This window comes from Neltuma alba, unplaced genomic scaffold (genome assembly GCF_004799145.2).
Source record: "Neltuma alba isolate B1F8T4 unplaced genomic scaffold, ASM479914v2 tig00006105_pilon, whole genome shotgun sequence".
NCBI lineage: Eukaryota > Viridiplantae > Streptophyta > Magnoliopsida > Fabales > Fabaceae > Neltuma > Neltuma alba.
The window spans coordinates 21197-44666 of record NW_021634351.1 but is presented as its reverse complement, the minus strand read 5'-3'; the positions used below and the strand labels follow the sequence as shown (position 1 = coordinate 44666).

The 23470-nt window shown below is 29.3% G+C and overlaps 2 protein-coding genes across 2 annotated transcripts; both read right to left on the bottom strand.

Moving 5' to 3' along the window:
- Positions 1-1703: 1703 nt before the first annotated feature.
- Positions 1704-5630, bottom strand: LOC114749651 (caffeoyl-CoA O-methyltransferase 5-like). The gene is made up of 6 exons (XM_028938191.1): positions 5549-5630; positions 4260-4376; positions 4011-4090; positions 3747-3891; positions 2646-2777; positions 1704-2166 (listed from the first exon to the last, which is right to left on the bottom strand). Exons 2-6 carry the CDS (start codon positions 4353-4355, stop codon positions 1873-1875), a joined length of 747 nt encoding a protein of 248 aa, XP_028794024.1. The 5' UTR covers positions 4356-4376; positions 5549-5630; the 3' UTR covers positions 1704-1872.
- Positions 5631-16354: 10724 nt separating this feature from the next.
- On the bottom strand, positions 16355-18295 carry LOC114749644 (caffeoyl-CoA O-methyltransferase). The gene is made up of 5 exons (XM_028938184.1): positions 18156-18295; positions 17987-18066; positions 17459-17603; positions 16936-17067; positions 16355-16823 (listed from the first exon to the last, which is right to left on the bottom strand). The coding sequence occupies exons 1-5, from the start codon at positions 18249-18251 to the stop codon at positions 16530-16532; spliced, it is 747 nt and encodes a 248-aa protein (XP_028794017.1). The 5' UTR covers positions 18252-18295; the 3' UTR covers positions 16355-16529.
- Positions 18296-23470: the final 5175 nt, after the last annotated feature.

Genomic DNA, 23470 nt, shown 5'->3' with positions numbered 1-23470 from the left:
CAAGATTCAAAGCCTAATTTTAACATTTTAAAATAAGCTCAACCTGTATTAATAATAATAGTTTTTATTTAAAAAAAAAGAATATGTAAACGGGCTGCCAGCCCGCCAAGGTGCAGGCTACTTCAGCCTGCACCGCTTTGGGCCCACACCGTCGTGGACTGACCCGTATCCGTACCGCCAGCCCGCATTACTACCTCTATGTTTGGGTCAGCGTTCTGTGGAATGAGCTTTTGGGTCCAAAGGTTCGTTACCGTAAAAGCTACTTTTTGAACGAAAGCCCATCTCTACTGTGGAGAGAAAATAGAAGATGGGATGAAAAGAAAGATAATAAAATTTAAGTGGGTCATATCTTAATCTAATAATTTGATGTTTAAGAAAAATATTGTAGGAAGAAAATAACTAACTAATAAAATTTAATTTTTTTTTAAATTTCTCAAATTTTACACATATGATATACTATTTCTAGTCATTAGTATAAGACACAAGAGACTAATCTGAAGAGATTAGGAAAAACTAAGGGTCCATTTGGATCAACGATTAGAAATGTAGCTTATTAAAAAAGTAGTTTTTGGAAAAGTAAATTTGGTTAAAAGCTAAATTGGATAAGTTGAATTGTGTTTGGATTGGAGTTCAGAAAAGCTAGTTTGCAAAAGTGATATTGGTAAAAAGTTGTTTGGATTATAGTTGAGTAAAAGTAAGTTTGGTTGTAAAATGACCAAAATAGGTATGAGTTTTAATAAATAATGAAACATGATTAAAAAAATAATTTCACGTAATACAATGAAATTAAAATAATTTAATATGAAGAAGTTAAATTTAATAAGTGAATTAAATTTTAAAACTTTAGAGAAATCATAAAAAAAAATATTTTAAATATAAAGTGAAACATAGAAAAAAAATGAATTGAGATAATACAATAAATTAAAATTAATTTAATATGAATGAGTGAAATTGATTGAGTAAATAAGTTCGAAAACATCACATAAATGAAAAAAAAAATATTGTAGAAGGGAGGGGACTTGGTACTGCTGTGGAGAAAAAAAAAGTGAAGTCACGAGAATAATAATGCCAGAAGGGAGAGAAAGAGGGAACAACAGTTTTCTGACACACTCAGAACAGTAAATAAGTTCTTCAGGGTTGAAAGTAGGCTCCCTCCTCTAGGTTATTTTAAACGCACGATTGGACAGTTTAAATTTCCATAAGCCCATTATAGGATATGCCCTCCCAAACAATACCTCCTAATTGAATCGGGCTTATTTGCATTTTAAGCCATGTTTGGGCCAGCAAACGCTGACCCAAACAGGTACTAAATAAATTGTTTGATTATGTCATATGTTACAGGGTCTCTATGGATATCACTAGATTACATATTAGTTTATAAGTCAAGCAAATTAGTTTAGAGAAAAATGATACCCTTTTCAAATTTTGTACACAGAGTACAATTTTTCCTAAAATTTAAGTATTTTAGTATTTTTAAAATTTTCACATCAATGCATTAATTATTTTTATTTTTATAATTTTAATTTATATTATATATAAATAATATAAATATGTATTAACTCTTTTTATTTTTATAATTTTTATTTTAATATATTATTTTTTTTAATTTTATCAAATTATATATATATACATATATGAGATATATGTTATAGCTTGTTTAGTTATTTTACTTGTAAACTTACTTTTTTATTACTCATCCAAACAAGTTTTAATTTAACAAAGTGATTTTTATTAAAATTCAATCCAAACATACATTAACTGACTTTTATTTATCCTACAAAAATCAGCTAGGATAATTCAGTTTTGCCACCTACTAATTTAAACACACCCGCTACTGATACGATGGTGAAGTCCAAGTCGCAGATGGACGTGTCAGTTCATCCGACGGCACAGAGTGATTCCATCACCAACAGGAAGCATGCAAATATCAATCCTAGGGTCCACAGCAAGAGCCTTGTTGAGCTCCAACACAAAGTCTCTAAGGGACATGACGTGCTCATCAAAAGACATGTCAGGCGATGTCACGACAGACCCATTCCATAGGGTGTTGTCGTAGGCAATCACACCCCCAACCCTAACCAACTCGATCAACCTCCCGTGATAGTTCAGATAATTGTTCTTGTCGGCATCCACAAATATGAAATCGAAGCTTCCATGATTGTTCTCCTGCATATACACACACACGCGCGCGTACACAAACTCTTTCAAATTTCTGTTTTGTTTCTTTGTGTTTTTGAGAGAAATTTAGAGATAAAGATGAAGATATATACTCCTCTGATTCTAAATATAAAACCTTTATACATATTAGTATAGTACTCCTCCGGTCTTTATTATAAGACCCAATTTGACTTTTTATTTGGTCCTAATTATAAGACCCAATCCATTTTCTCTTTTATATTTATGCATTTTTTTCCAAGATAATCCTTCTAATAATGATAGTTTTAGCCAATATACTTAATTAGCAAGGATATTTTAGGAATAACAACACTTATTTATTATAAATAACCAACTTAACTTACTTCCTTAATCTCCTCAAATAAATCAATTGGGTCTTATAATTAGGACCGGAAGAGTATAAGAATATTATATTTAGGATCGGAAGAGTAGTTTATTTTCAAGAAAAGAGAAAATGGAAGAAAGCTTACATCTTTGAACAGTTCATCAAGAATAGGAAGAGCAGGGCCTTCTCGAAAGTCAACTTTGTGAGCAACACCAGCTTTCTCTAACGTGGGACGGCCCACTTCATAGGTTTTCCTGTCAATGTCCATGGCCAATATCTGCATCAAAAGAATAATTTTAGTCCTACATGAAAAGTAATAATTTTTAAAGAAATTCAGACTGTTCAATAACAATCAAATTATATACATATAAGAAAAATTCGAATTGATGGAATACTTTTAAATGTCTCTTTTTCGATTCTTATTAAAATTCATATAATCTACACTCATTTATTTGTTGACGGCGATTGGTCCCTAGCAAGGTTGCTGAATAGGCTGATTCTAGTGGAAATTAAAATAAAATCCGAAAAAATTTAAGTTATGAATTAAATAGTGATGATAATTAAAATGACATTAAGCTTGCTGTCAGAAACGCATTGCACACCAAAAAGATGATTATGATGTTTCATCTTAATTTATATTATTTAAATTAATTTTGGATGGTCTAAATTTTAAATTTAATTATATTTAAAAAAATTATTTCTATAGATGCAGAATTTCAAATAGAAGTAATTTTATAATTGACAATTCTTATACAGTTGGTAAACAAAAATTAGAATGGGCACAATTAACAGAATTAGAAGTTTTTACACAATTTGTTTTTAATCTGGATAAAACTTCTCAAAATCAATTGGCAAGAATGCCATGGTGGAAAAAAAATATTTATCATTAAAAATTTATACTATCTCTAATATTTAATATAAGAGCTTATTTGATTTTTAATTTGGTTCTAAATATAAGACCCCAATCCATTTTATCTTTCATATTTATTCATTTTTTTAAAGTAGTCCTTGTAGTAGCTGCAGATGTTAAAGGTTTCATCAAATAGTAATTCTAGCTAATGTATATAATCAGCAAGGGCATTTTAGAAAAGACAACACTTATTTATAACAAATAACTCAACCAATTTTTTGAATCTCTCTAAATTAGTCAACTAGGTCTTACCCTAAACCCTAAACCCTATATTAAGGACCGGAAGTAGTAATTTATATGAAAATTCTAGATAGGTGAAGGGTGATGAAGAGTGACCTTGCCATGTTGGGGGAGAGCGAGAGCAGTGGCAAGCAGAGAGTAGCCAGTAAGCACACCAATTTCCATGGCGTTCTGGGCGTTCATCAGTTTAATCAGCATGTTCAGAAATTGCACTTCATCTGCCGTCGTCGCCATCATGCTCCTATATATATAGATATATATATATATATATATGTATATATTCATCATCAACCCACAAACAAAACCCAAATATATATAATTATGACAAGTTGAGATCAAAGTGTATATATATACACATACAATGGATGCTTTTCTGTTATCTCTCTCAGTTCCTTCATGCATTCTGGCTCTCTCGGATAAACACTGGTTTCCATGATATACTGCAACAACATAATATACATATCACAGTCCAATAATATATATTGGATTTTCTCGAAATCATCATCAAATGGTTCTTATTATATACAGAGTACTACGGCCAAAACAAGAGGAAATCGAACAATGAGAGAGAATAATAAGAAGTAAAGGGTTTGATTCGAGGGTACGTACCTGGTAAAGAGCATCACTCCTCAAGTGGTTCTTGGGCATCACTGCTGCTTCACTTTGCTTTTGGTGCCCATTATTATTAATGGATGATGATGCCATTGTTGCTTCAAAAAGCTTAGCCTTTTGCGAATTGATCATGAGATGAAGATGAGTGAGAAGATGGCGTTATATATACACACACAAGTAAGGAGGACTCCTCCGGGTTAGACTGTTAGTTAAATTTCTTTTAGGCGCATGCCGTTAACAGGTTGGTGAATACCTAAACATTTGCTTTGATATTATAAGTCACTTCTGGAATTTTTTCTATGAGCACTTCTGACACATTCTATTGGAGTAACTTTACACTCGCTATTTACACACACACAGCACGGATAAATAAAAAATAAAATTATCTAATCATATCATTAATTTAATAATGTAACTTATAGATAAGACTCAAAAGATTTATAAATGAGACGAAAAGGTACAGTATGAAAAACTCGTACTATACAGTGAACGTGTTCAAACCAATAATCCAATAATTAATCTACACAATTAATATAACCACATAGTAATATAAGATAATTAATTAATTAAGTTTATATATTAGTTAAATTTCTAATTTAATTTAATTTAATTTTTATTCTAAATTCTCACAATTCTCATAACCCAGAATTAAGTATTTTAGAGTTAACTTATAATTTTCTAACAAGTCAAATTATTCATTTACATCCTTTGGATTATTTAATTTAATAAAAAGAATTTTTCAAAAATTTCAAATATGAAATTATTATATTTCAAATTCTAAAAACCCCATATGAAGTTTAAATATCAAAACCAAACCATCAAAAAATCAATAGTACTTCAAATCTTTATAAATAAACAATCTAATCAAAATTCTAATGGTATTTCTGGTTTTTTTCACAAATAATAGATTTTTTTAGCTAAAATAATTATTTTAAAACCTCAAGTTATCCAATAAATAAATCTCAATAATATGTCAAACAATCCAAATAAATTATTTAACTTAATTTTGATTGGTATAAATATGATATGTCTCATGAATAACAAATTTTTCAACTAAAAATTAATTTTTAAATACTAAAACCAATAAATAGACAACTGATAGAAATGATTTACTATAATAGATTTACAATACTGTAGTTAATACTCGTTAAAATTCAATACTTGTTTAAAACTCTAAATCCAAAAATTTTCTCTAATTAACACAAAATTAATATCATCAGATAGACTTAACTGAGTAGAACAACTTTTAAAAAAAAAATTTTGTAATTAAAAGTAGTTTTACTTACCAAAATATACTGTAACAATGGAGAAAGAAATGGAAGAGAGAGCGACGCTGAGATCTCCGGGAGAGAGGGGGGAGGGAGAAGAAAAGCAAATGATGAGAGATGAGGATGAAAAGAAAATATTCGGATAAACTGAAATTAAAGACCCTATTTAAGGAAAGATGTAACAGTTTGGAATCTCATTTTTTCTCAATTTTTAAATATTTAAATCTTAAGAATAAAAATTAAGATGTTACAGGGATGGAATTATAACAAGTCAAATTTTAGGGATTGAGTCATAATCTAGTTAAAAGTTCAAAGACTAAAAAAATTGAGGTACTGAAAACCAGACTGGTAAGTGAACTGGTTAAGAGAGTAGTTTAAGAGTTCAGTAGGTTAGACTGGAGTCAACTCAGGTAATAATTAAAATAATATAATTTAATTAAAATGTGTAAAAATATTTATATTTTAATTAAAAAATTTAATAATAAATAACAAAACTAATATACATATACACACATTTAATATTATAATAATTAATAAAGGAATCAGAGAGCTTGGACGCTTCTCTCCTCTGGAACCAGTTTCCTGCTAAGCACTGTGGTGAGCACTTAATACACGCTATTTCAATTAATAGCAGCCAGGCTCCGTTGTTTCATTCGTTCAATTGTAGTTTTTCAAAAACTGTGGTCCCTAACAAGATACGGAATCATGAATCATCATGACAAAAATAACTTTTTTTATTTTCATTAGGAAATTATGATTAGAAAAAAAATTATATATCGATCAAGAATGAAATCTCAAAGACGATGTAATTAAACAAATAAAATTCATATCTCAACGTTAACCTAATTAAAGAGTCTCTAACATGCATAGCGTCAACTTTTGGAAGAAAAACCGAAAAGGAGTCTCTGACTTTCTGTGACTGAAGGTTGGGAGAAGGCATCAAATAAAAAAACTTTCAAATTAAAGATGTCTGAACTGAAAACACTACAAAATTTTTTGAAAGTTTTAATTTTTTCAAAGCAAGGAAATTTCTCCATTACAGCAAAAAAATTTAGAATTGGACGGTTAAGATTATCATGCAACCAATGGTCAAGATTTCTCCATTATTTAGAAAAAGGATGCATTTGGGGGTGCTTATCACCATGCTTAGCAGGAAACTGGGTCCCCTCCCCTCCTCTTCATATTACATATATTTATATATAATATAGGATGATAAATATGATTGACGGATGGGATTAATAGTTTAATACTTTAGTTATAATGGGCTTCCTGTTTCAAGAATGATTTCAGACCTTGAAAAGCAAAAATGTCGGTAAGTGGGAAATAAGTTTGCGTTGGAAAGCGTGAGACAAGATGTAATTGTAATGTGATACTGACAGACACCTGATGGTTTATATCTCTCCTTTATAGAGAGTAAAAAAAATCGTAACCATTCATTTGAAATGAATGGCTATGATATATTCACTTTTGATACAAAGAATGTCGATTCAAGGTCTCACATGACAGCCCTATGATAGACGTCTAGTACTACACATCTGCTTTAAAAGCGTTTCGTTAGAAATCAGTAATTTTAAAAATAATTTTATGATATACAAAATAAATATATAAAAAAAATATTTTTTAAAAATACTGTTCTAATTTGCCAAACACCCTAAAAAAAAGAAAAATCCGATCCAACAATAGGAAATGTCTGACTGGGTTCTTTTTTCCTCTTAGTTCTTTTTTATCTTTCTCTACCTTCTTTTCCTTTCTTTCTTCAAGATCTGTTTCTTTATTTTTTCAATCTGTCCTTTTTAACCATGGCATCTATAGTATATTTTAGCATCTGGGAGCAACAGAAAAAAAAAAAGAACCGTGTAGTTATGCCTGAGCCACTCCGGTTTATACTGGGTGATCCCAAGCTAGTTGTTTTCCAGCTTAGACGCTTGACCAAACTAGACAACTGATCGGATTTCTAGTTTCCTGTCCAACCCGGCCAATCCGGTCTGGATTTTAAATACAAAAAAAATAATTTTCTCTTTAATTTAAGAACAAAATTAAATTCTAGAATATTTCAATTAGACATTTTAAAATGAAAGAAATAAAAAAAATTGGCTGAGATGATGGCATGAAATCAAAATCGATCTACTGTGTATAAGTGCTTAGGTAGAAGTTACGACTTTTCGCATTTTATTTAATTAACCCCCCAAAATCTAAGGAGCATCAAATGATTCCCACAAAAAAAGAAAAAATCTTATAGAATGGGATAGAGAATATACTTAGTGAGCATTTAATTTTGGAATAATAAAGATAAAAAATCAAATGAATTGAGATCTTATATTTAAAATCAAATCAAATGACGCAACCTATGTACTATGTAACGTACTATTAAAAATATATATATAAAAAAAAATCAAAATCAAAATCAATTAATTAAATAATATTATATTATTATATTATAAAAAAAAATATAATAATACCCACCTTTCCACCGAATTCGGTGGAAAGGCTGGGCACCATTTAATGAAACAAGGAAAATAGGAGGGGGAGGTATTAATGGTCGAAGGAAAAGAATGGGGAAGGAGCAGATGGATGTAGAAAAATGGGCAGGGGCGGTGGAAAAAATTTGAACATGGTGTTGTTAAATACCTTCACCCCATATCTTTTTCAAGTCGAGGGAGAGGAGACGGAGGAGGAAGAGAGATCAAAGGAAGAGAGAAGAGAGTGAGAAGCAAAGAGGGAAAGAGAGAGAAAGCTAAGTTGCAGAGCACCTGGCAAGTTTTGGGGATCATTTAGGTACATAAATATGCTTCTTTTTATCATATTTTCTTTATGAGTATTTCCTATATATTTAAAAATTTATATTATTAGTATCATTATAATGTTTAGAGAAAATTTTACCGTTTGGGTATAGAGTAAATATGGAGTTTTGACAATATATGACCGTAGAAATTTAAAGATCCATTATTAAGGAATTTTAATCGGTTTATTTTTGTTGAATGATTATTTTGAGAATTTTAAACTAAGATTTTAGTTGAAAAGTTTGTTATTTAGACTTGTAATATGTTTTTACCGATTAAATTTGAGTTAAATAATTTATATGAGTTATTTAATATATTATTGAGATTTTAATCGGTTTAAATATTGAATAAGTTAAAGATATATTTTTAAAATAATTTTTGAAGGCTTGAAAAATTATAAATTGAGAATTTTGTAAAATTAAATAAAGCTACAGTCTGTTTATAATTAAAAATATATATATATACTTTTGTTAGATTTAAATAGCCTTATATGTAAATTATTTTTCAAAATAATATCTATTATAAATGCCTAGATTTGGGAGAGTTAATATATTTATGTAATTTTGGTTTAGAGGGTAGTCTTAGAATTTTAGAGTAGCTTTGGAGTAGTTCTGAGTTTATATTAATAAATATTTATGTGCAATTTTGTAGACTTGAGAATTTTGGAGTAATCTTTGTGTGAATATTTGTAAGCTAAAGAGTACCAGGTAACTCTGAAAATTCTTTCTTGTACATGTGAATTGTGTATGATATTATATTGTGGATTTACTGATTTTTATATCATACTGAAAAGTAGTATTATGATTTCAAATAAATGTTTTGATATGTTATTTGATTTTGTCAAGATTTATTGCTATTAATTATGATCAATGTTTAAATATATTGATGGCTAAGGAATTGTCATGAGTTGCTATTAAATGGTATATAAGTTTTATTGCTATCTTATCTTTAAAATATTTGAGGACGTATTTATGATGTAACATTATTGGCATCTGACATGCATTGTTGGGCTAAGGATAGAAGGAGATTGCATGGATATGAAATTACCACGTGGTATGCCATCACTCGGTGCACAGTGGATGGCACTTGTCAGGGCCCCTTCTTCTATGTTTTCCTTTGGCCGGGAATTCATTGGAGCTGTGGGACATGTGACACCTCCCTATTCACAAAGGAGGGGAGCCATAGTCCGAGCTTGAGCTCTATATCTTTGGCCGGATATATCTCTAGTATCGGTGAGCTTGGAATAATTCAGTAAAATGGATTAGTTCCTATCGGACTATGTGTTAGCCTATGGCTCCAGTCAGCGGTATAAGGGTGGACGGTGATATAAGGGAGGCAGCATATTGCATTATTTTTGGATATATTAGAAAAATGATATTGGTATATTGTTGGAAAAAAAAATGAAATTGAATTGGATGTCTCAAATCCGTGATTTTTAATATATTTATATACACACATATAAACAGATTTTTGGTTTATCATATATGATTTGCTTGTATAGGTTAGAATTTCAGTAGTTACTGAGACGTTTGAGCTCATCCCCTGTATTAACAATTTTTCAGGCGAATGATCTAGTAGGAATCAAGGGAAGGCACCAATGGAGTGAGCCGTGAAGGCTTTTGTGCTCCTCAAGCACATGCTATGTTATATTTTTATTTGCCATGACTATAAGACTTTAATAGTTTATGTTGTTAAGTTATGTTAGAAATGTGTTGAAATTTTGACTTATTTGCAGTATTAAAAATATGTATGGACTTTTAAATTAAATATTTTATCGAGTATATTGATATAATTATGTGAGGTGTTACATACTACTTCCAATTATTAATATAAAATCTATTGTAATTCAATTTGAACTGTAATATAGGTCTTATATTAAAAATTAGAAATAGTATCATTAACTAGCTATCATCCTGAAAATTATACCAGCTAAGTAAGATGCATTCCTCTTGAATGAATGATGCTATTAATATTCATGACCTTGGCCATGTATCTATATCTTAAAATTGGTATTTGGCAACATTCATGGACATTATTATATCCATTCGCATCTATATTCGTTGAATTGGTATTTTGCAACATTACGTTCATGTACATTATATTCAAGCGAAGGATAATTATTAATTAATGTCGAGGGTTAATAAATGAAAAGTCATTGCATCTAATGTTACAAAACACGCCTTTTATAATTCTGAGCGTGCATAAAGGGATCGAGTAGTCTGAACTCTGAATCTTCCAATCAAGCCCTCTTTGGCTAATACTCCCTCCATTTTTTTTGTTGAATAAAGCACTTTTAATTACTTTCCTAAAATTTGAAAATAAGTTATAAATATTTTTTATCATTTTGTAAAGAGTCTTGCATTAAAGACCAAATGAGTATGATTTTATTTTAAAAACAAAGGACAGGAGGGACTCATCTTTTAGTTTTATAGTTAAAATATGTGGGGGGGGGGGGGAAAACACAGACCAAACAAGCCGGTTTAATTGAAAAATCAGTGAATCGGTCAATGGTCCAATTTGGTTTAGTTGTTGAATCGGTATCAAACTGGTTAGGTTAGAATGAACCAGCGATGAACCAGTTTGGATGATTATGTTGCTATTGGTCCTTTTTTTCTCATTTAATTCTTAATATCTCAGTCATTATAGATTTGAATGAATTTTAATGATGATTTTGCTTTCAATGATTATTAATTTTAGTTATTGATGAATTATAAAGATCGAAATTCTTAATATTGTTGTACTTTGTTGTTGTTACAATTAAATTATTATTATATTTTCTTGTATTTGTTATTAATGATTATTAACGTTGTTATATTTTATTATTTTCAATCAAATTATATTATTTTAATATGATCAATTTGACCCTAAGTTGATCCCAATTTGACCAATTGACCCTTGAACTACTACCTTAACCAGCTTAGTGTCCAGTCAGTTTTTTTGTTCCCTAACTATACAATTTCTCATATATTAATGCACACACTCCCACACATCAGCTACTCATGGGACCAGATAAGAGTGTCTTGGTGAACAAAGACAAGACGGGATTTCCATCATATGTCTCGTCTTCAGGTTGTCTTGGTCCTAATGTTCATTTCAATGTTCTTTTTACAAACCAATAAAATTTGGGCTTGAATCTTTTTTTAATTGTAATATTTGGTTTTCATTAGACTTCTGAAGATAAAAACACTAAAAAAAATATTATGTAAAAAGCTAATTATATAATATAAAAAAAGAGTAAAAACAATACTGTAAAAAAAGAATTACCATAAAAGAAACACTATATAATATTTTTATAAATTATTTTATTGAAGAAGAAGATTTTATTGAGATAATACTACCTTCGGTCCTAAATATAAGAGCTAGTTGACTAATTTGAGTAGATTAAGAAAATAAGTTAAGTTAGTTATTTGTAATAAATAGGTGTTGTCTTTTCTAAAATATCCTTGTTAATCAAATGTATTAGTTAGAACTATCATTATTAGAAAGACTATCTTAAAAAATAAATATGAGAGACAAAATAAATTGAAGTTTTATCTAACATCTTAATTTTTATTCTAAAGATTTAAATATTTAAAAATTAAAAGAATGGGGTTCAAACTGCTATTTTTTCAGTTTTAAATAGGGTTTTTAATTTCAATTTACCCTCAACGTTTTCTTTCTACGGTCGCCCCCTCGTCATTTTTCTTTTCCCCTCTCTCTTTATGTCCGTGGCAGCGTCGCTCTCTCTCCTGTTTCTTTTTCCACCGTTACAGATCATTTAAGTAAGTAAAATTATTTCTAATTACAAAACTTTCAACATGAAAATTGTTCTAATCAGTTAGATCTATCTAATGATAGTAATTTTGTGTTGCTTACAAAAAATTTTTAATATAAAGTTTGGAGCAAGTATTTAGTTTTGATGAGTGTTAACTATAATATTATATATTTATTATAGTGTATCATTTCTATCAATTTAGATTTGTCCATTTGTTAATTTTAATATTTAAAAATTAATTTTTAGTTAAAAGATATGTTATTTATGAGATATATCATGTTTAAAATTAATAAATGGATAAATCTAAATCGATAAAAATGATCTACTATAATAGATCTACAATATTGTGGTTAACACTCATCAAAACTAAATATTTGTTCTAAACCCTATACCAAAAATTTTCTTTAAGCAACATAAAATTACTATTATTAAGTAAATCTAACTGAGTATAACAACTTTTATAAAGAAATTTTTATAATTAGAAGTAGTTTCCTTACCAAAATGATTTGTAACAGTGGAGAAAGAAATATGAGAGAGAGCGACCCTGCGACGGACATGGAGAGAGGGGGGAAAAGGAAAATGACGAGGGGCGGCGGTTAAAAAAAAACATTTGGGGTAAACTAAGGTTAACAAACCTCTTTAAAACAGAAGAAATAACAGTTGGGAACCCTTTTTTTAGTTTTTAAATATTTAAATCCTTAGAATAAAAATTAAGATGTTACATATTATATTAAGCATCAAAATAAAAGTCAAATAAGGTCTTGTATTAAAAATTAGAGATAGTATTACCACTTAATAACTGAAGTTCACTATAAAAAAAAATAATTACTCTTAAAAAAGAATTGAAAAACCTAATAAAAATTATTAATAAGTAATTTTTTTAAAAAATCCTGGATGGGACTACCCGTCATGCGTCCTGTTCTAGTCATTATTTTGTTCCGCTCCAAATTTTTTTTGTCCTATCGAAGAATCGAGATAAGATAAGTTGAACACTACTACCCATATGTATGCTATGAACTATTAGTTTCAAAATACCCAAATCCAAGTGACATATAGTAGTACATTAGAAAGGCGGTATTGTCTTATTTCATTAATTTTTCTTTTGAATTTGTATTCTACAAAATAAAAAGAAAAAATCCCATAAAAAGATTGTCTAATTTTAAAATTTCAAATCAATATTAGTTACTATACTCGTAAAGAGAATAACTACACATGAAAAACAAAGGGATAATTAATCCACAGCTCCTTATAGTTTCAACTAATTTTGAATCAGGTCCTTATAGTTTTTTTTCTTTTTATCAGGTCCTTATACCTTCATCTGTTTTTAATTAGGTTCTTGTATTTATTTTTCTTTTTATCAAGTCCTTATAAGTTCACCTTATTTTTAATTAAGTCCCTGAATTTTTTATTCTTTATTTTATAAATTCTAATAGTACTATTATATAAACATAAAATAGTATATATTATTTAATATTAGTTTATAAACAATAATATTCTAAAGATATTGAATTATTATAATGATTTTAATTTTTTCAGCAAAAAAATTAATTGTTCTAAAAAAATTTCCTAAATTAATTAATTCTATTACTTTTTTATTACATAATTATTAATTTAATTTAATTATTAATATTTTATATTTCAGTATTAATCTATTTAATTAAGCTTATATTTAATTAATAAATAAAAATTAAAACTACATGGACCTGATTAAAAATTTAGTGAAATTATAAGGACTTAATTAAAAGAAAAATAAATACAAGGACCTAATTAAAAAAAGGCAAAAGTATAAGGACCTAATAAAAAGAAAAAAAACTATAGGGACCTGATTCAAAATTTGTTGAAATTATAAGGACTTACGGATTAATTAACCCAAAAACAAATGGCAACATGTAACACCTCACGTAATTATATCAATATACTCGATAAAATATTTAATTTAAAAGTCCATACATATTTTTAATACTGCAAATAAGTCAAAATTTTCAAAACATTTCTAACATCACTTAACAACATAAACTATTAAAGTCTTATAGTCATGGCAAATAAAAATATAACATAGCATGTGCTTGAGGAGCACAAAAGCCTTCACGGCTCACTCCATTGGTGCCTTCCCTTGATTCCTACTAGATCCTTCGCCTGAAAAATTGTTAATATAGGGGGTGAGATCTAACGTCTCAGTAACTACTGAAATTCTAACCTATACAAGCAAATCATATATGATAAACCAAAAATCTGTTTATGTGTGTATAAATATATTAAAAATCACGGATTTGAAACATCCAACTCAATTTCATTTTTTTCCCAACAAGATACCAATATCATTTTTCTAATATATCCAAAAATAATGCAATATGCTGCCTCCCTTATATCACCGTCCACCCTTATACCGCTGACTGGAGCCATAGGCTAACACATAGTCCGATAGGAACTAATCCATTTTACTGAATTATTCCAAGCTCACCGATACTAGAGATATATCCGGCCAAAGATATAGAGTTCAAGCTCGGACTATGGCTCCCCTCCTTTGTGAATAGGGAGGTGTCACATGTCCCACAGCTCCAATGAATTCCCGGCCAAAGGAAAACATGGAAGAAGGGCCCCTGACAAGTGCCATCCACTGTGCACTGAGTGATGGCATACCACGTGGTAATTTTATATCCATGCAATCTCCTTCTATTCTTAGCCCAAAAATGCATGTCAAATGCCAATAATATTACATCACAAATACGTCCTCAAATATATTAAAAATAAGATAGCAATAAAACTTATATACCATTTAATATCAACTCATGATAATTCCATAGCTATTAATATATTTAAATATTGATCATAATTACTAGCAACAAATCTTAATAAAATCATGTAACATACCAAAACATTTATTTTACAAAAATCATAATATTATATTTCAGGAATATAATAATTAGTAAATTCACAATATAATCATACACAATTCACATGTACAAGAAAGAATTTTCAGAGTTACCTGGTACTCTTTAGCTTACAAATATTCACACAAGGATTACTTCAAAATCTCAAGGGTCTACAAAATTGCACATAAATATTTATTAATAAAAACTCAGAACTACTCTAAAGCTACTCTAAAATTCTAAAACTACCCTCTAAACCAAAATTACATAAATATATTAACTCTCCCAAATCTAGGCATTTATAATAGATATTATTTTGAAAAATAATTTACATATAAGGCTATTCAAATTTAACAAAAGTATATATATATTTAATTATAAACAAACGGTAGCTTTATTTAATTTTACAAAATTCTCAATTTATAATTTTTCAAGCCTTCAAAAATTATTTCAACAATATATCTTTAACTTATTCAATATTTAAACCGATTAAAACCTCAATAATATATTAAATAACTCAAATAAATTATTTAACTCAAATTTAATCGGTAAAAACATATTACAAGTCTAAATAACAAATTTTTCAACTAAAATCTTAGTTTAAAATTCTCAAAGTAATCATTCAACAAAAATAAACTGATTAAAATTCCTTAATAATTGATCTTTAAATTTCTACGGTCATATATTGTCAAAACTCCATATTTACTTTATACTCAAACGGTAAAATTTTCTCTAAACATGATAATGATACTAATAATATAAAGCTATAAATATATAGGAAATATTCATAAAGAAAATATGATAACAAGAAGTAGTTTTGTGTACCTAAATGATCTCCAAAACCGTCAGGTACTCTACAACTCGGCTCTCTCTCTCTCTTTCTCTATGCTTCTCTCTCTCTTCTCTCTTCTTTTGCTCTCTTCCTCTTCCGTCTGCTCCCTCCACTTGAGAATCATCTGGGGTGAATGTATTTAATAGCCCCAGGTTCAATTTTTTCCACTGCCTACGCCTTATCCTATCTCCTGCAGTCGTCCCTCCCCCCTTCTTTTTCCTTCTTCACTAATTAACCCCCCCCAATTTTCAACTCACCGTGGAAGGGGGGTTGGCTTTTTTTTTTTTTTTTTGGTTTACTAATAAAATATTATATTAATAAAATATTATATTTTCTTTTTTTCTTTTTTTTTGTACGTCACACAACACATTTTTAAAATAATTCTTAATTTAGAATTTTGAAATTCAACAATCATTTTTTTTAGGATTTTTCCAAATAAAAACTAGTAGAGATATTTTGAAGTCAGTAAGAGATTTTGGGGGGGGGGGAGGTGCATAAAAATAATGGAATTAAGGAGCTTGACTCTGTTGTTTTCTTTCGTTACAATACCAAATTCCTAATTATAATTATATGAAGGAAGATCCTAACTATCAAACTTCAAGATCAAATAATAAAATGATTTTCTTTATAATATTCATATTATTACAAAACACATTACTCGTTTCATTCATTTCCCACCGTATGAACAAAAGTAAAAGTTACACAGAGAAAGACAGAAGACATATACTTTAGAACTTAAGATTAGTGATGATCAATGGACTCTTCATTTGATCCGACGGCAGAGAGTGATTCCATCACCAACAGGAAGCATGCAAATCTCGATCCTAGGGTCGACAGCGAGAGCCTTGTTGAGCTCCAGCACAAACTCTCTATAATACATAACGTACTTCCTTAAGGGCGCATCGGGCGGCGCCACGACAGAGCCGTTCCATAAGGTGTTGTCGTAGCCGATCACACCGCCGACCTTCACAAGTTGTATGAGCCTCTCGTGATAATTGAGGTAGTTGTCCTTGTCGGCATCCACGAATATGAAATCGAAGCTGCCATGATTCTTCTCCTGCATTTCATTTTCCGGTTTTAGCCTCTCTTTGTTTTTTCCTTTTTTTTTTTCAATTTCATTTTTTTTATTTGGATTGAAATTTTGGAGAGGAAGAATGGAAGATGCTTACGTCTTTGACGAGCTCGTCGAGAACAGGAAGTGCTGGGCCTTCTCTAAAGTCCACTTTGTGGGCCACACCAGCCTTTTCCAATGTGGGCCGACCCAATTCGTAGTTTTCCCTGTTAATGTCCATCGCCAGTATCTGCACCGCGCACACAACCACATTTTTAAATATCTTGAAATGCAGCAATTATTTTTAGAATAAATTTTATAAAATTAGGTCAGTATCGCTGGGGGGGAAAAAAACAAAAAGTAAATGGGGAAAATTGGTTGAAGGTAAATGTGAAAAATATATATATTATTCTTTTAATAATACCCTGCTAATGACCTAATATAATGTTTTTCTTTCCCAATACAAAGCAAGTAAAAGAGGAATACCATAATCTTTGCAAATATACTGTTTATGAGATATAATTGTGTTGCCTAATAAAAATTATTCACATTAATTATAAAGGTGGTTACCTCTCTATTCCTATTAAATTAATGATCAATAAAGCGGAATAAAGTGAGATGAGATGGTGGATGGTGGATACCTTGCCGTCGTCGGGGAGAGCCAGGGCGGTGGCGAGCAGGGAGTAGCCGGTGTATACCCCAATCTCCATGGTGTTCTTGGCGTTGATCAGTTTCAGCAACATGTTCAGGAATTGCCCTTCGTCTGCTGATGTTGTCATTATGTTCCTGTTTTCCATTTCACTATTTCATCAACCAGCACAAACATACGTTTCTTGTCTTTAGTATAAAACCTATTTAACTGATTTGATTAGATTAAAAAAATATCAGGTAAGTTAGTTAATTATAAGAATATGATCTATTTTTTTTAAAACACCATAATCATCTTTCTTAATATCATCCCTCATTCTTTTACTTGATTATAGTTAAGCAAGTATCCATAGAGGTAATTTAAAAAAAATTGATAAATATAAGAAATAGATTTTATATTTAAGATCAAAATTAATTCAAGACGTCCCATATAATAACGACCGGAGGAGTGTATACACACACATATGAAGATCAATCATGGGTTGTTTCAACTTTCAACTGAGTAAGCTAGCCTTAATTACCAGGGGTGCTTTGCTGTAATCTCTCTCAGCTCCTTCATGGATTCTGGTTCTCTTGGGTACACACTCGTTTCCAGAATATACTGAAACATCATAATCCAATCCTTCAATATCCTTATAAGAACAGAACAAGGTTTATGTTCTGAGATTTGGTTGCAGAAGCAGAAAGTACCTGGTACAGAGCATCGCTCTGCAGGAGGCTCTTGTGCCCAACCTCTTGGTGCCTTCCAGCTTCACCTTGCTGCTTCTCTTGTCCGTTGGAAGCCATTGATAATGATCAAATCTCTACCTTTCTTTCCCTTATGAACTGTTCGATGAATTATGCTCTGCGTCGTCTAACAGATGAAGCAGAGCTTGGAGATGAAGATGAATGAAGATGGCGGTATATATAAAACTGCGGAAGTCCGGGTTGAACCGGTGAGGCGAATGCAAAATCGCAAATGTTGTTTGAAACCGGTTGCCAGCCGGTCGGGGGTTGGTGAGGTCCTTAGGATGCGTGAACCTGGGCCCACGCTCCCCTCAATGTTGGCCTGCACTTAGTCTACTTTTTGTTAGAAATGTTTTTTAAATCATTTCATAAAAGTATTCTTAACTCACTTTTAAATAAAATAATTTATAAAAGCCAGATATTTGATTTTTTTAAAAAAAATTTGCTAATGATAAGAGTGTTGATTTAATTCACATTATTTGTATTTTTTAAAATGTTATTACACCATTTAACATGTAATAAAATTTATATGTATAAGCTGCCGTAAGGTCTCCAATTATTGGTTGTTCCTTCCTTCTGTTTGCGGTCCAAAAAAGCATGCTACGTTTTTTTTAAGAGAAAATTGCAAATAAAAGCCTCACAATATATAAAATTATGATTTAGGATTCTTAATTTAGAAAATAACAAATAAAGACTTGGTCTCACTTTTGTAACTATGAAATCGTGGTGAAATGTTTAAAATACTCTTTAGCCAAATGATAAGTTGACTATGAAAAATGGCAAATTCACTTCAACGAATGATAATATCATTAGATCAAATCACAACTTGACTGAAGGTATACTAAATAACAAGTTAACTATGAGAAATGATAAGTTCATTTTAGTGAATGACAATTTCAGTAGACCAAATCACAATTTGATTGAAGAACATTTCAGACATTTTACCCATATTTCATATTTGTAAAAGTAAAACCTAGTTCTTATTTGCTATTTTTCAAATTGAGAGTCCCAAATTATAATTTTATATATTGAGGGGTCTTTATTTACAATTTCTTCTTTTTTTTAATTCTTTTCCTTTTTATTTTTGAAGTCAAGCGGTAGGGGAAGCTGCAGGCAACATGCGTGTACAATTTTTTGGCCAGAAAAATAAAAAGGAAGTGCATTGGTCGGGTGGGTCCCAAACCGTGTGGTTCCTGGTCAGAATAAGGATTGAAGTTGGTTGGGGGTTGGTGAGATTCAAAACAAAGTGAAGTAATTTAATTAATTATATCTAACTAATATATATTCATGACTTAGTATAAAAAATTTGTGGACCTGTTAAAAAAATGGGTAAACCCATATGTATTTTCTTTGAAAAAAAAATATAAAACTCATGAAGGAGTGAAGGAAAGGAAAGAAGGTTGGTGGGCATTATTATTAAGGTGGGGAGGAATATTATTACATTGGAAGAGTTGGCTATGTTGAAAAATCGATGATCCTTCGTTGTTCGTGGATTAATGTGATTGTGATGCTGCCTCCAATAGTTTAAGCGGAACTGAAATGCGTCCTTGACTTCAGTAATAAGGTTCCTATCACTCATTTTGCATAAACAAGAGGAAGAAATTCCAATGAGATAGGTTATAAAATTCATTTTAGTTTTTTCGAAAAGAAAATATATAACATCTATCATATTTTATTATTTGTGAAACTTTTTTTTTTGTAATGTCTTATCTTAAGAGTCTTCAAATGATTTATGATTTAAAATTAATAAGTTTGTTAGTGCATCTTATTAAAATTTTATATAAACAGAAAGATTTGAGAGAAAACAAATATTATGTCCACTACTTAACATAGAAGTTAGATGATTAATTTAAAACTATTAAGAAAGTTGGTTAAATTCGTTAGTTATAACAAATACATATTAGTTTTTATAAACTACCATATTTATATTATACTATATTTAATCATGTACATTAAAATTATCTATTAAAAAAACTCCTTGTAATTAATAAGAATATTTTGAAGAAAGTATTACAAACTTTACTGTATCACTCATTTTAAATAATACATTAATTAAGAATGAGTGCTTTTAAGAAACAATAAAGGAAAAATTAAAGTAAGAAAGGAAAATGATACTCCTCCAATCCTTCATATATGAGATTTAATTAACTAATTTGAGTATATTAAATGGTCGTTAAATTACTTAATATGATATGTTTTCTTTAAAACACCATAAGCTTCTTCTTTAATCTCTCTCTCCCACTTGATTATTGTTGAAGAAATATCAATAGGATTAATTGAAAAAAAAACTAATAAACTTATAAAAAATCTTATATATAAGATCAAGATTAATTTCCTAATTGACTCCTATATTAAAAACTGGAAGAGGATATTAGCAAGTAGCAACAGACATATATGATATTGTGGGTGTGTCAGGGTAAAACGTTGAATACATGCTTTTTTTAATCTAAAATATGAATATTCTTCTACTTTTTATTCTCACACTCAGCTCAATCATTTTTGTCTTCTTTCTCCTTGCTTTCAGTTTCGTGCTAAAGGACTTTCTCGTCATGGCTTCATGCAAGCAATATCGTTTTTAAGAATGATTAATGACTAACGACGAAATTAAGAACTTCCTCGGCATTTCACCTTTTCCGTTTTTTTTTCTTAAATTATTTTCCTCCCTTTCTTCTACAATTTGAGCTTGATACAAACTGTGTGCTAAAGTTATTTGCATTTTGGAAATTTCTAACAATAGAAATTAATTTTTAATGATTTTGTAGTTTTTATTAATTTATTTGATACTGTTCAAATATTTTATAGGATTTTCGTTGGGTTTTGGTGGGTCTGTTGTAGTAGGACTCATCTGCTAGAGAAAGACGTTTTGTTTTTAGTCAATGAGATATGTTAATTAAAGGACAAAAATGGAAACTTCGTTTTATTTGTTGCCAAATTTTGTGATTAAAAATAATACCATATTCGGCCAAAAAAAACTCCTCCGGTCTTAAATATAAAACCCTTATATTAATATGTATAAAAGTCTTATATTTAAGATTAAAAGAGTAATACTAACGTATATTAAGCGAATTTTCAAGTTGCATAGGTGTTATTAGTCCTTTCAGAAGTTCTCCTTCATATTTCATATGCCATAATGTAATTTAACAGATCGATGACAAATTGCTAAAAAATCAGTCAAAAGTTTTTCTTGATTGAAACATATTATCTCGAGTTCTTAATATAAAAATTTAGATCGATTAAAAAAATTAAATTACTTGCTTAATTATAGTATATATTATACTTGATCTATTTAAAATACTTATATAATTTTATGTATCATTATATTACATATTAGTTTATGGGTGGAGGGAATTAATTTTAAAAAAATAAATATAAATATTTAATTAAAATGTGGCCGAGTCATTTAAAAAAAGGACAAGCAAAATAAACATTTCAAAAATAAAAATCGGGAGTCGGTGAAGAATAATGAAATGAGGCGGTTGGAGCCAAAGATAAATGGATACGCGGCGTTTGGGTATTTAATTGAAAGTGATAATGTTGTTATCGCTAACTGCATAAACAAATAATAATTGAATAACTAAATAAAATAGACAAATTTTATTTTATTTTTCTTTTAGGTCGTTGAATCTTCTCAATCGAAAGATTCTCTATACGAATAATACACATTTTAATTGACCAAGTCTAAGTCAAAAAAAAAAATTGACCAAGTCTAATTCTATTATATGTGAGTTTTTAGAAAAACAAATCTGTTTTGAATTTTTTTTTTTTTTTGGTTTAAGATTTGATCTTGCGTCTTTTATTCTTTGTAGGTCTTCCTTTGAAATGATCCTGTGATGGTATTATTGGTCTGTCTGGTTAATAACATTCCCCCTTTTTCTTTTTTCTTTTTTTGTGAAAATGAAAAAGGTCAAAAAGAAATTAAAAAGAAAAGTAAAATTAAGAAAAATTAGGAAAAGCAAAGGATATAAAGTGAAGGAGCCAGCCAATCAGAATGGTTCTCTTTCCTCGATTTGCCCGCTCCTTCACTGTGTCATAATATATTACTACTTTGTGATCTCCGCCTCATCAAAACCAATGGACAGAAGGGCATTTTTATGCTTTAATATTATATAAAGTTTTATTTTATCTTTTAAAAAAATCTTTTCCGTTATTTAATTCTAATACCTTTGATAAAGAATTGACGACGTCAAAATTTTAAATATCAATAAAAAATAAAGTTTGATTTTTAAATGAGCAATAACTGCTAAAAAAAAATTATTATTCAAAACTAAGGATTATAAGATGGAAGACTGAAAGTAAATTTTTTAAAACTAATGAATCAAAACAAAATCTTGTATAAAGTTAAAAGTACATTCTTGCCAAATCAATTTAACCCACTACCATATCGTACTCTTTCTGCCTTAAAATAATTGCTACTAATTAGTAATTTATAATGCTTTGGCAAGTATATTTATATAATATCCTTATAATTCTCTGTCATGTTTTAAGTCCCTAAGTTTGGCTTAATGATTGAAAACGTAAAGCAAAATAGCATACCGTGAATATTCTTTTTTTTTTTTTTAAACTACGAACTATATACATTTAGTGTTCAAAAGACACATTGCAATTGATATTATATTATTAATTAGTAATTAATTACATGTCACGCAACAACAGAGATATAACGTGTGGCCATGCAAGCAATGTATTATTCTCTGGCAGAAAAAATATAGATAGACTAAATTTCATAAACAAGCTAAGCCATTTAATAATGACTTATGAGTTATTCGGGTCAATTAAAAAGTTATGAATTAGTAGTCATAAACTCCTTGCGCTCTTTGGATATAATAATTGTGTTCGTTGATATAAGAACTAGTTAATTAATTTAAATAGATTAATAAAGTTTGTTAAGTTAGTTATTTACAATAAATAAATATTTTTTTAGAATACCTTTAATAATTAAGTATTAGCTAGAACTACAATTTGATAGAAATTTTAATATATGTAACTACTATAATGATTATTTTGAAAAAAATAAATAAAAATGATAGATAAAATGAATTGAAGTTTTATATTTAAAATCAAATTAAATATCAAATTAGTTCTTGTATTAATTAACGATGTTAGTAATTATGAATGATATGTCACGTAATTTGTCCATGAACTAAATTTATACAATCCCTCTTCTCTCTCTCACACGCACACAAATAAGAAAATAACGTGAATGTGACTTTGTACAACGTTGTCTTTTAAAAAGAAGGAAGGTAGTTTGTTTTGGTGACGCTATAATCCTTAGGACTGGA

What these genes read in the sequence shown, in the direction of transcription:
- LOC114749651 (XM_028938191.1), bottom strand. Translation starts at nt 4,355, where the DNA reads ATGGCATCATCATCCATTAATAATAATGGGCACCAAAAGCAAAGTGAA. An exon ending in GGAGTGATGCTCTTTACCAG is followed by an intron (nt 4,091 to 4,259) that starts GTACGTACCCTC and finishes ATGTTGTTGCAG; the next exon opens with TATATCATGGAAACCAGTGT. An exon ending in TTGATGAACTGTTCAAAGAT is followed by an intron (nt 2,167 to 2,645) that starts GTAAGCTTTCTT and finishes GTGTATATGCAG; the next exon opens with GAGAACAATCATGGAAGCTT.
- LOC114749644 (XM_028938184.1), bottom strand. Translation starts at nt 18,251, where the DNA reads ATGGCTTCCAACGGACAAGAGAAGCAGCAAGGTGAAGCTGGAAGGCAC. An exon ending in CTCTCCCCGACGACGGCAAG is followed by an intron (nt 17,068 to 17,458) that starts GTATCCACCATC and finishes TGCGCGGTGCAG; the next exon opens with ATACTGGCGATGGACATTAA. An exon ending in TCGACGAGCTCGTCAAAGAC is followed by an intron (nt 16,824 to 16,935) that starts GTAAGCATCTTC and finishes AATGAAATGCAG; the next exon opens with GAGAAGAATCATGGCAGCTT.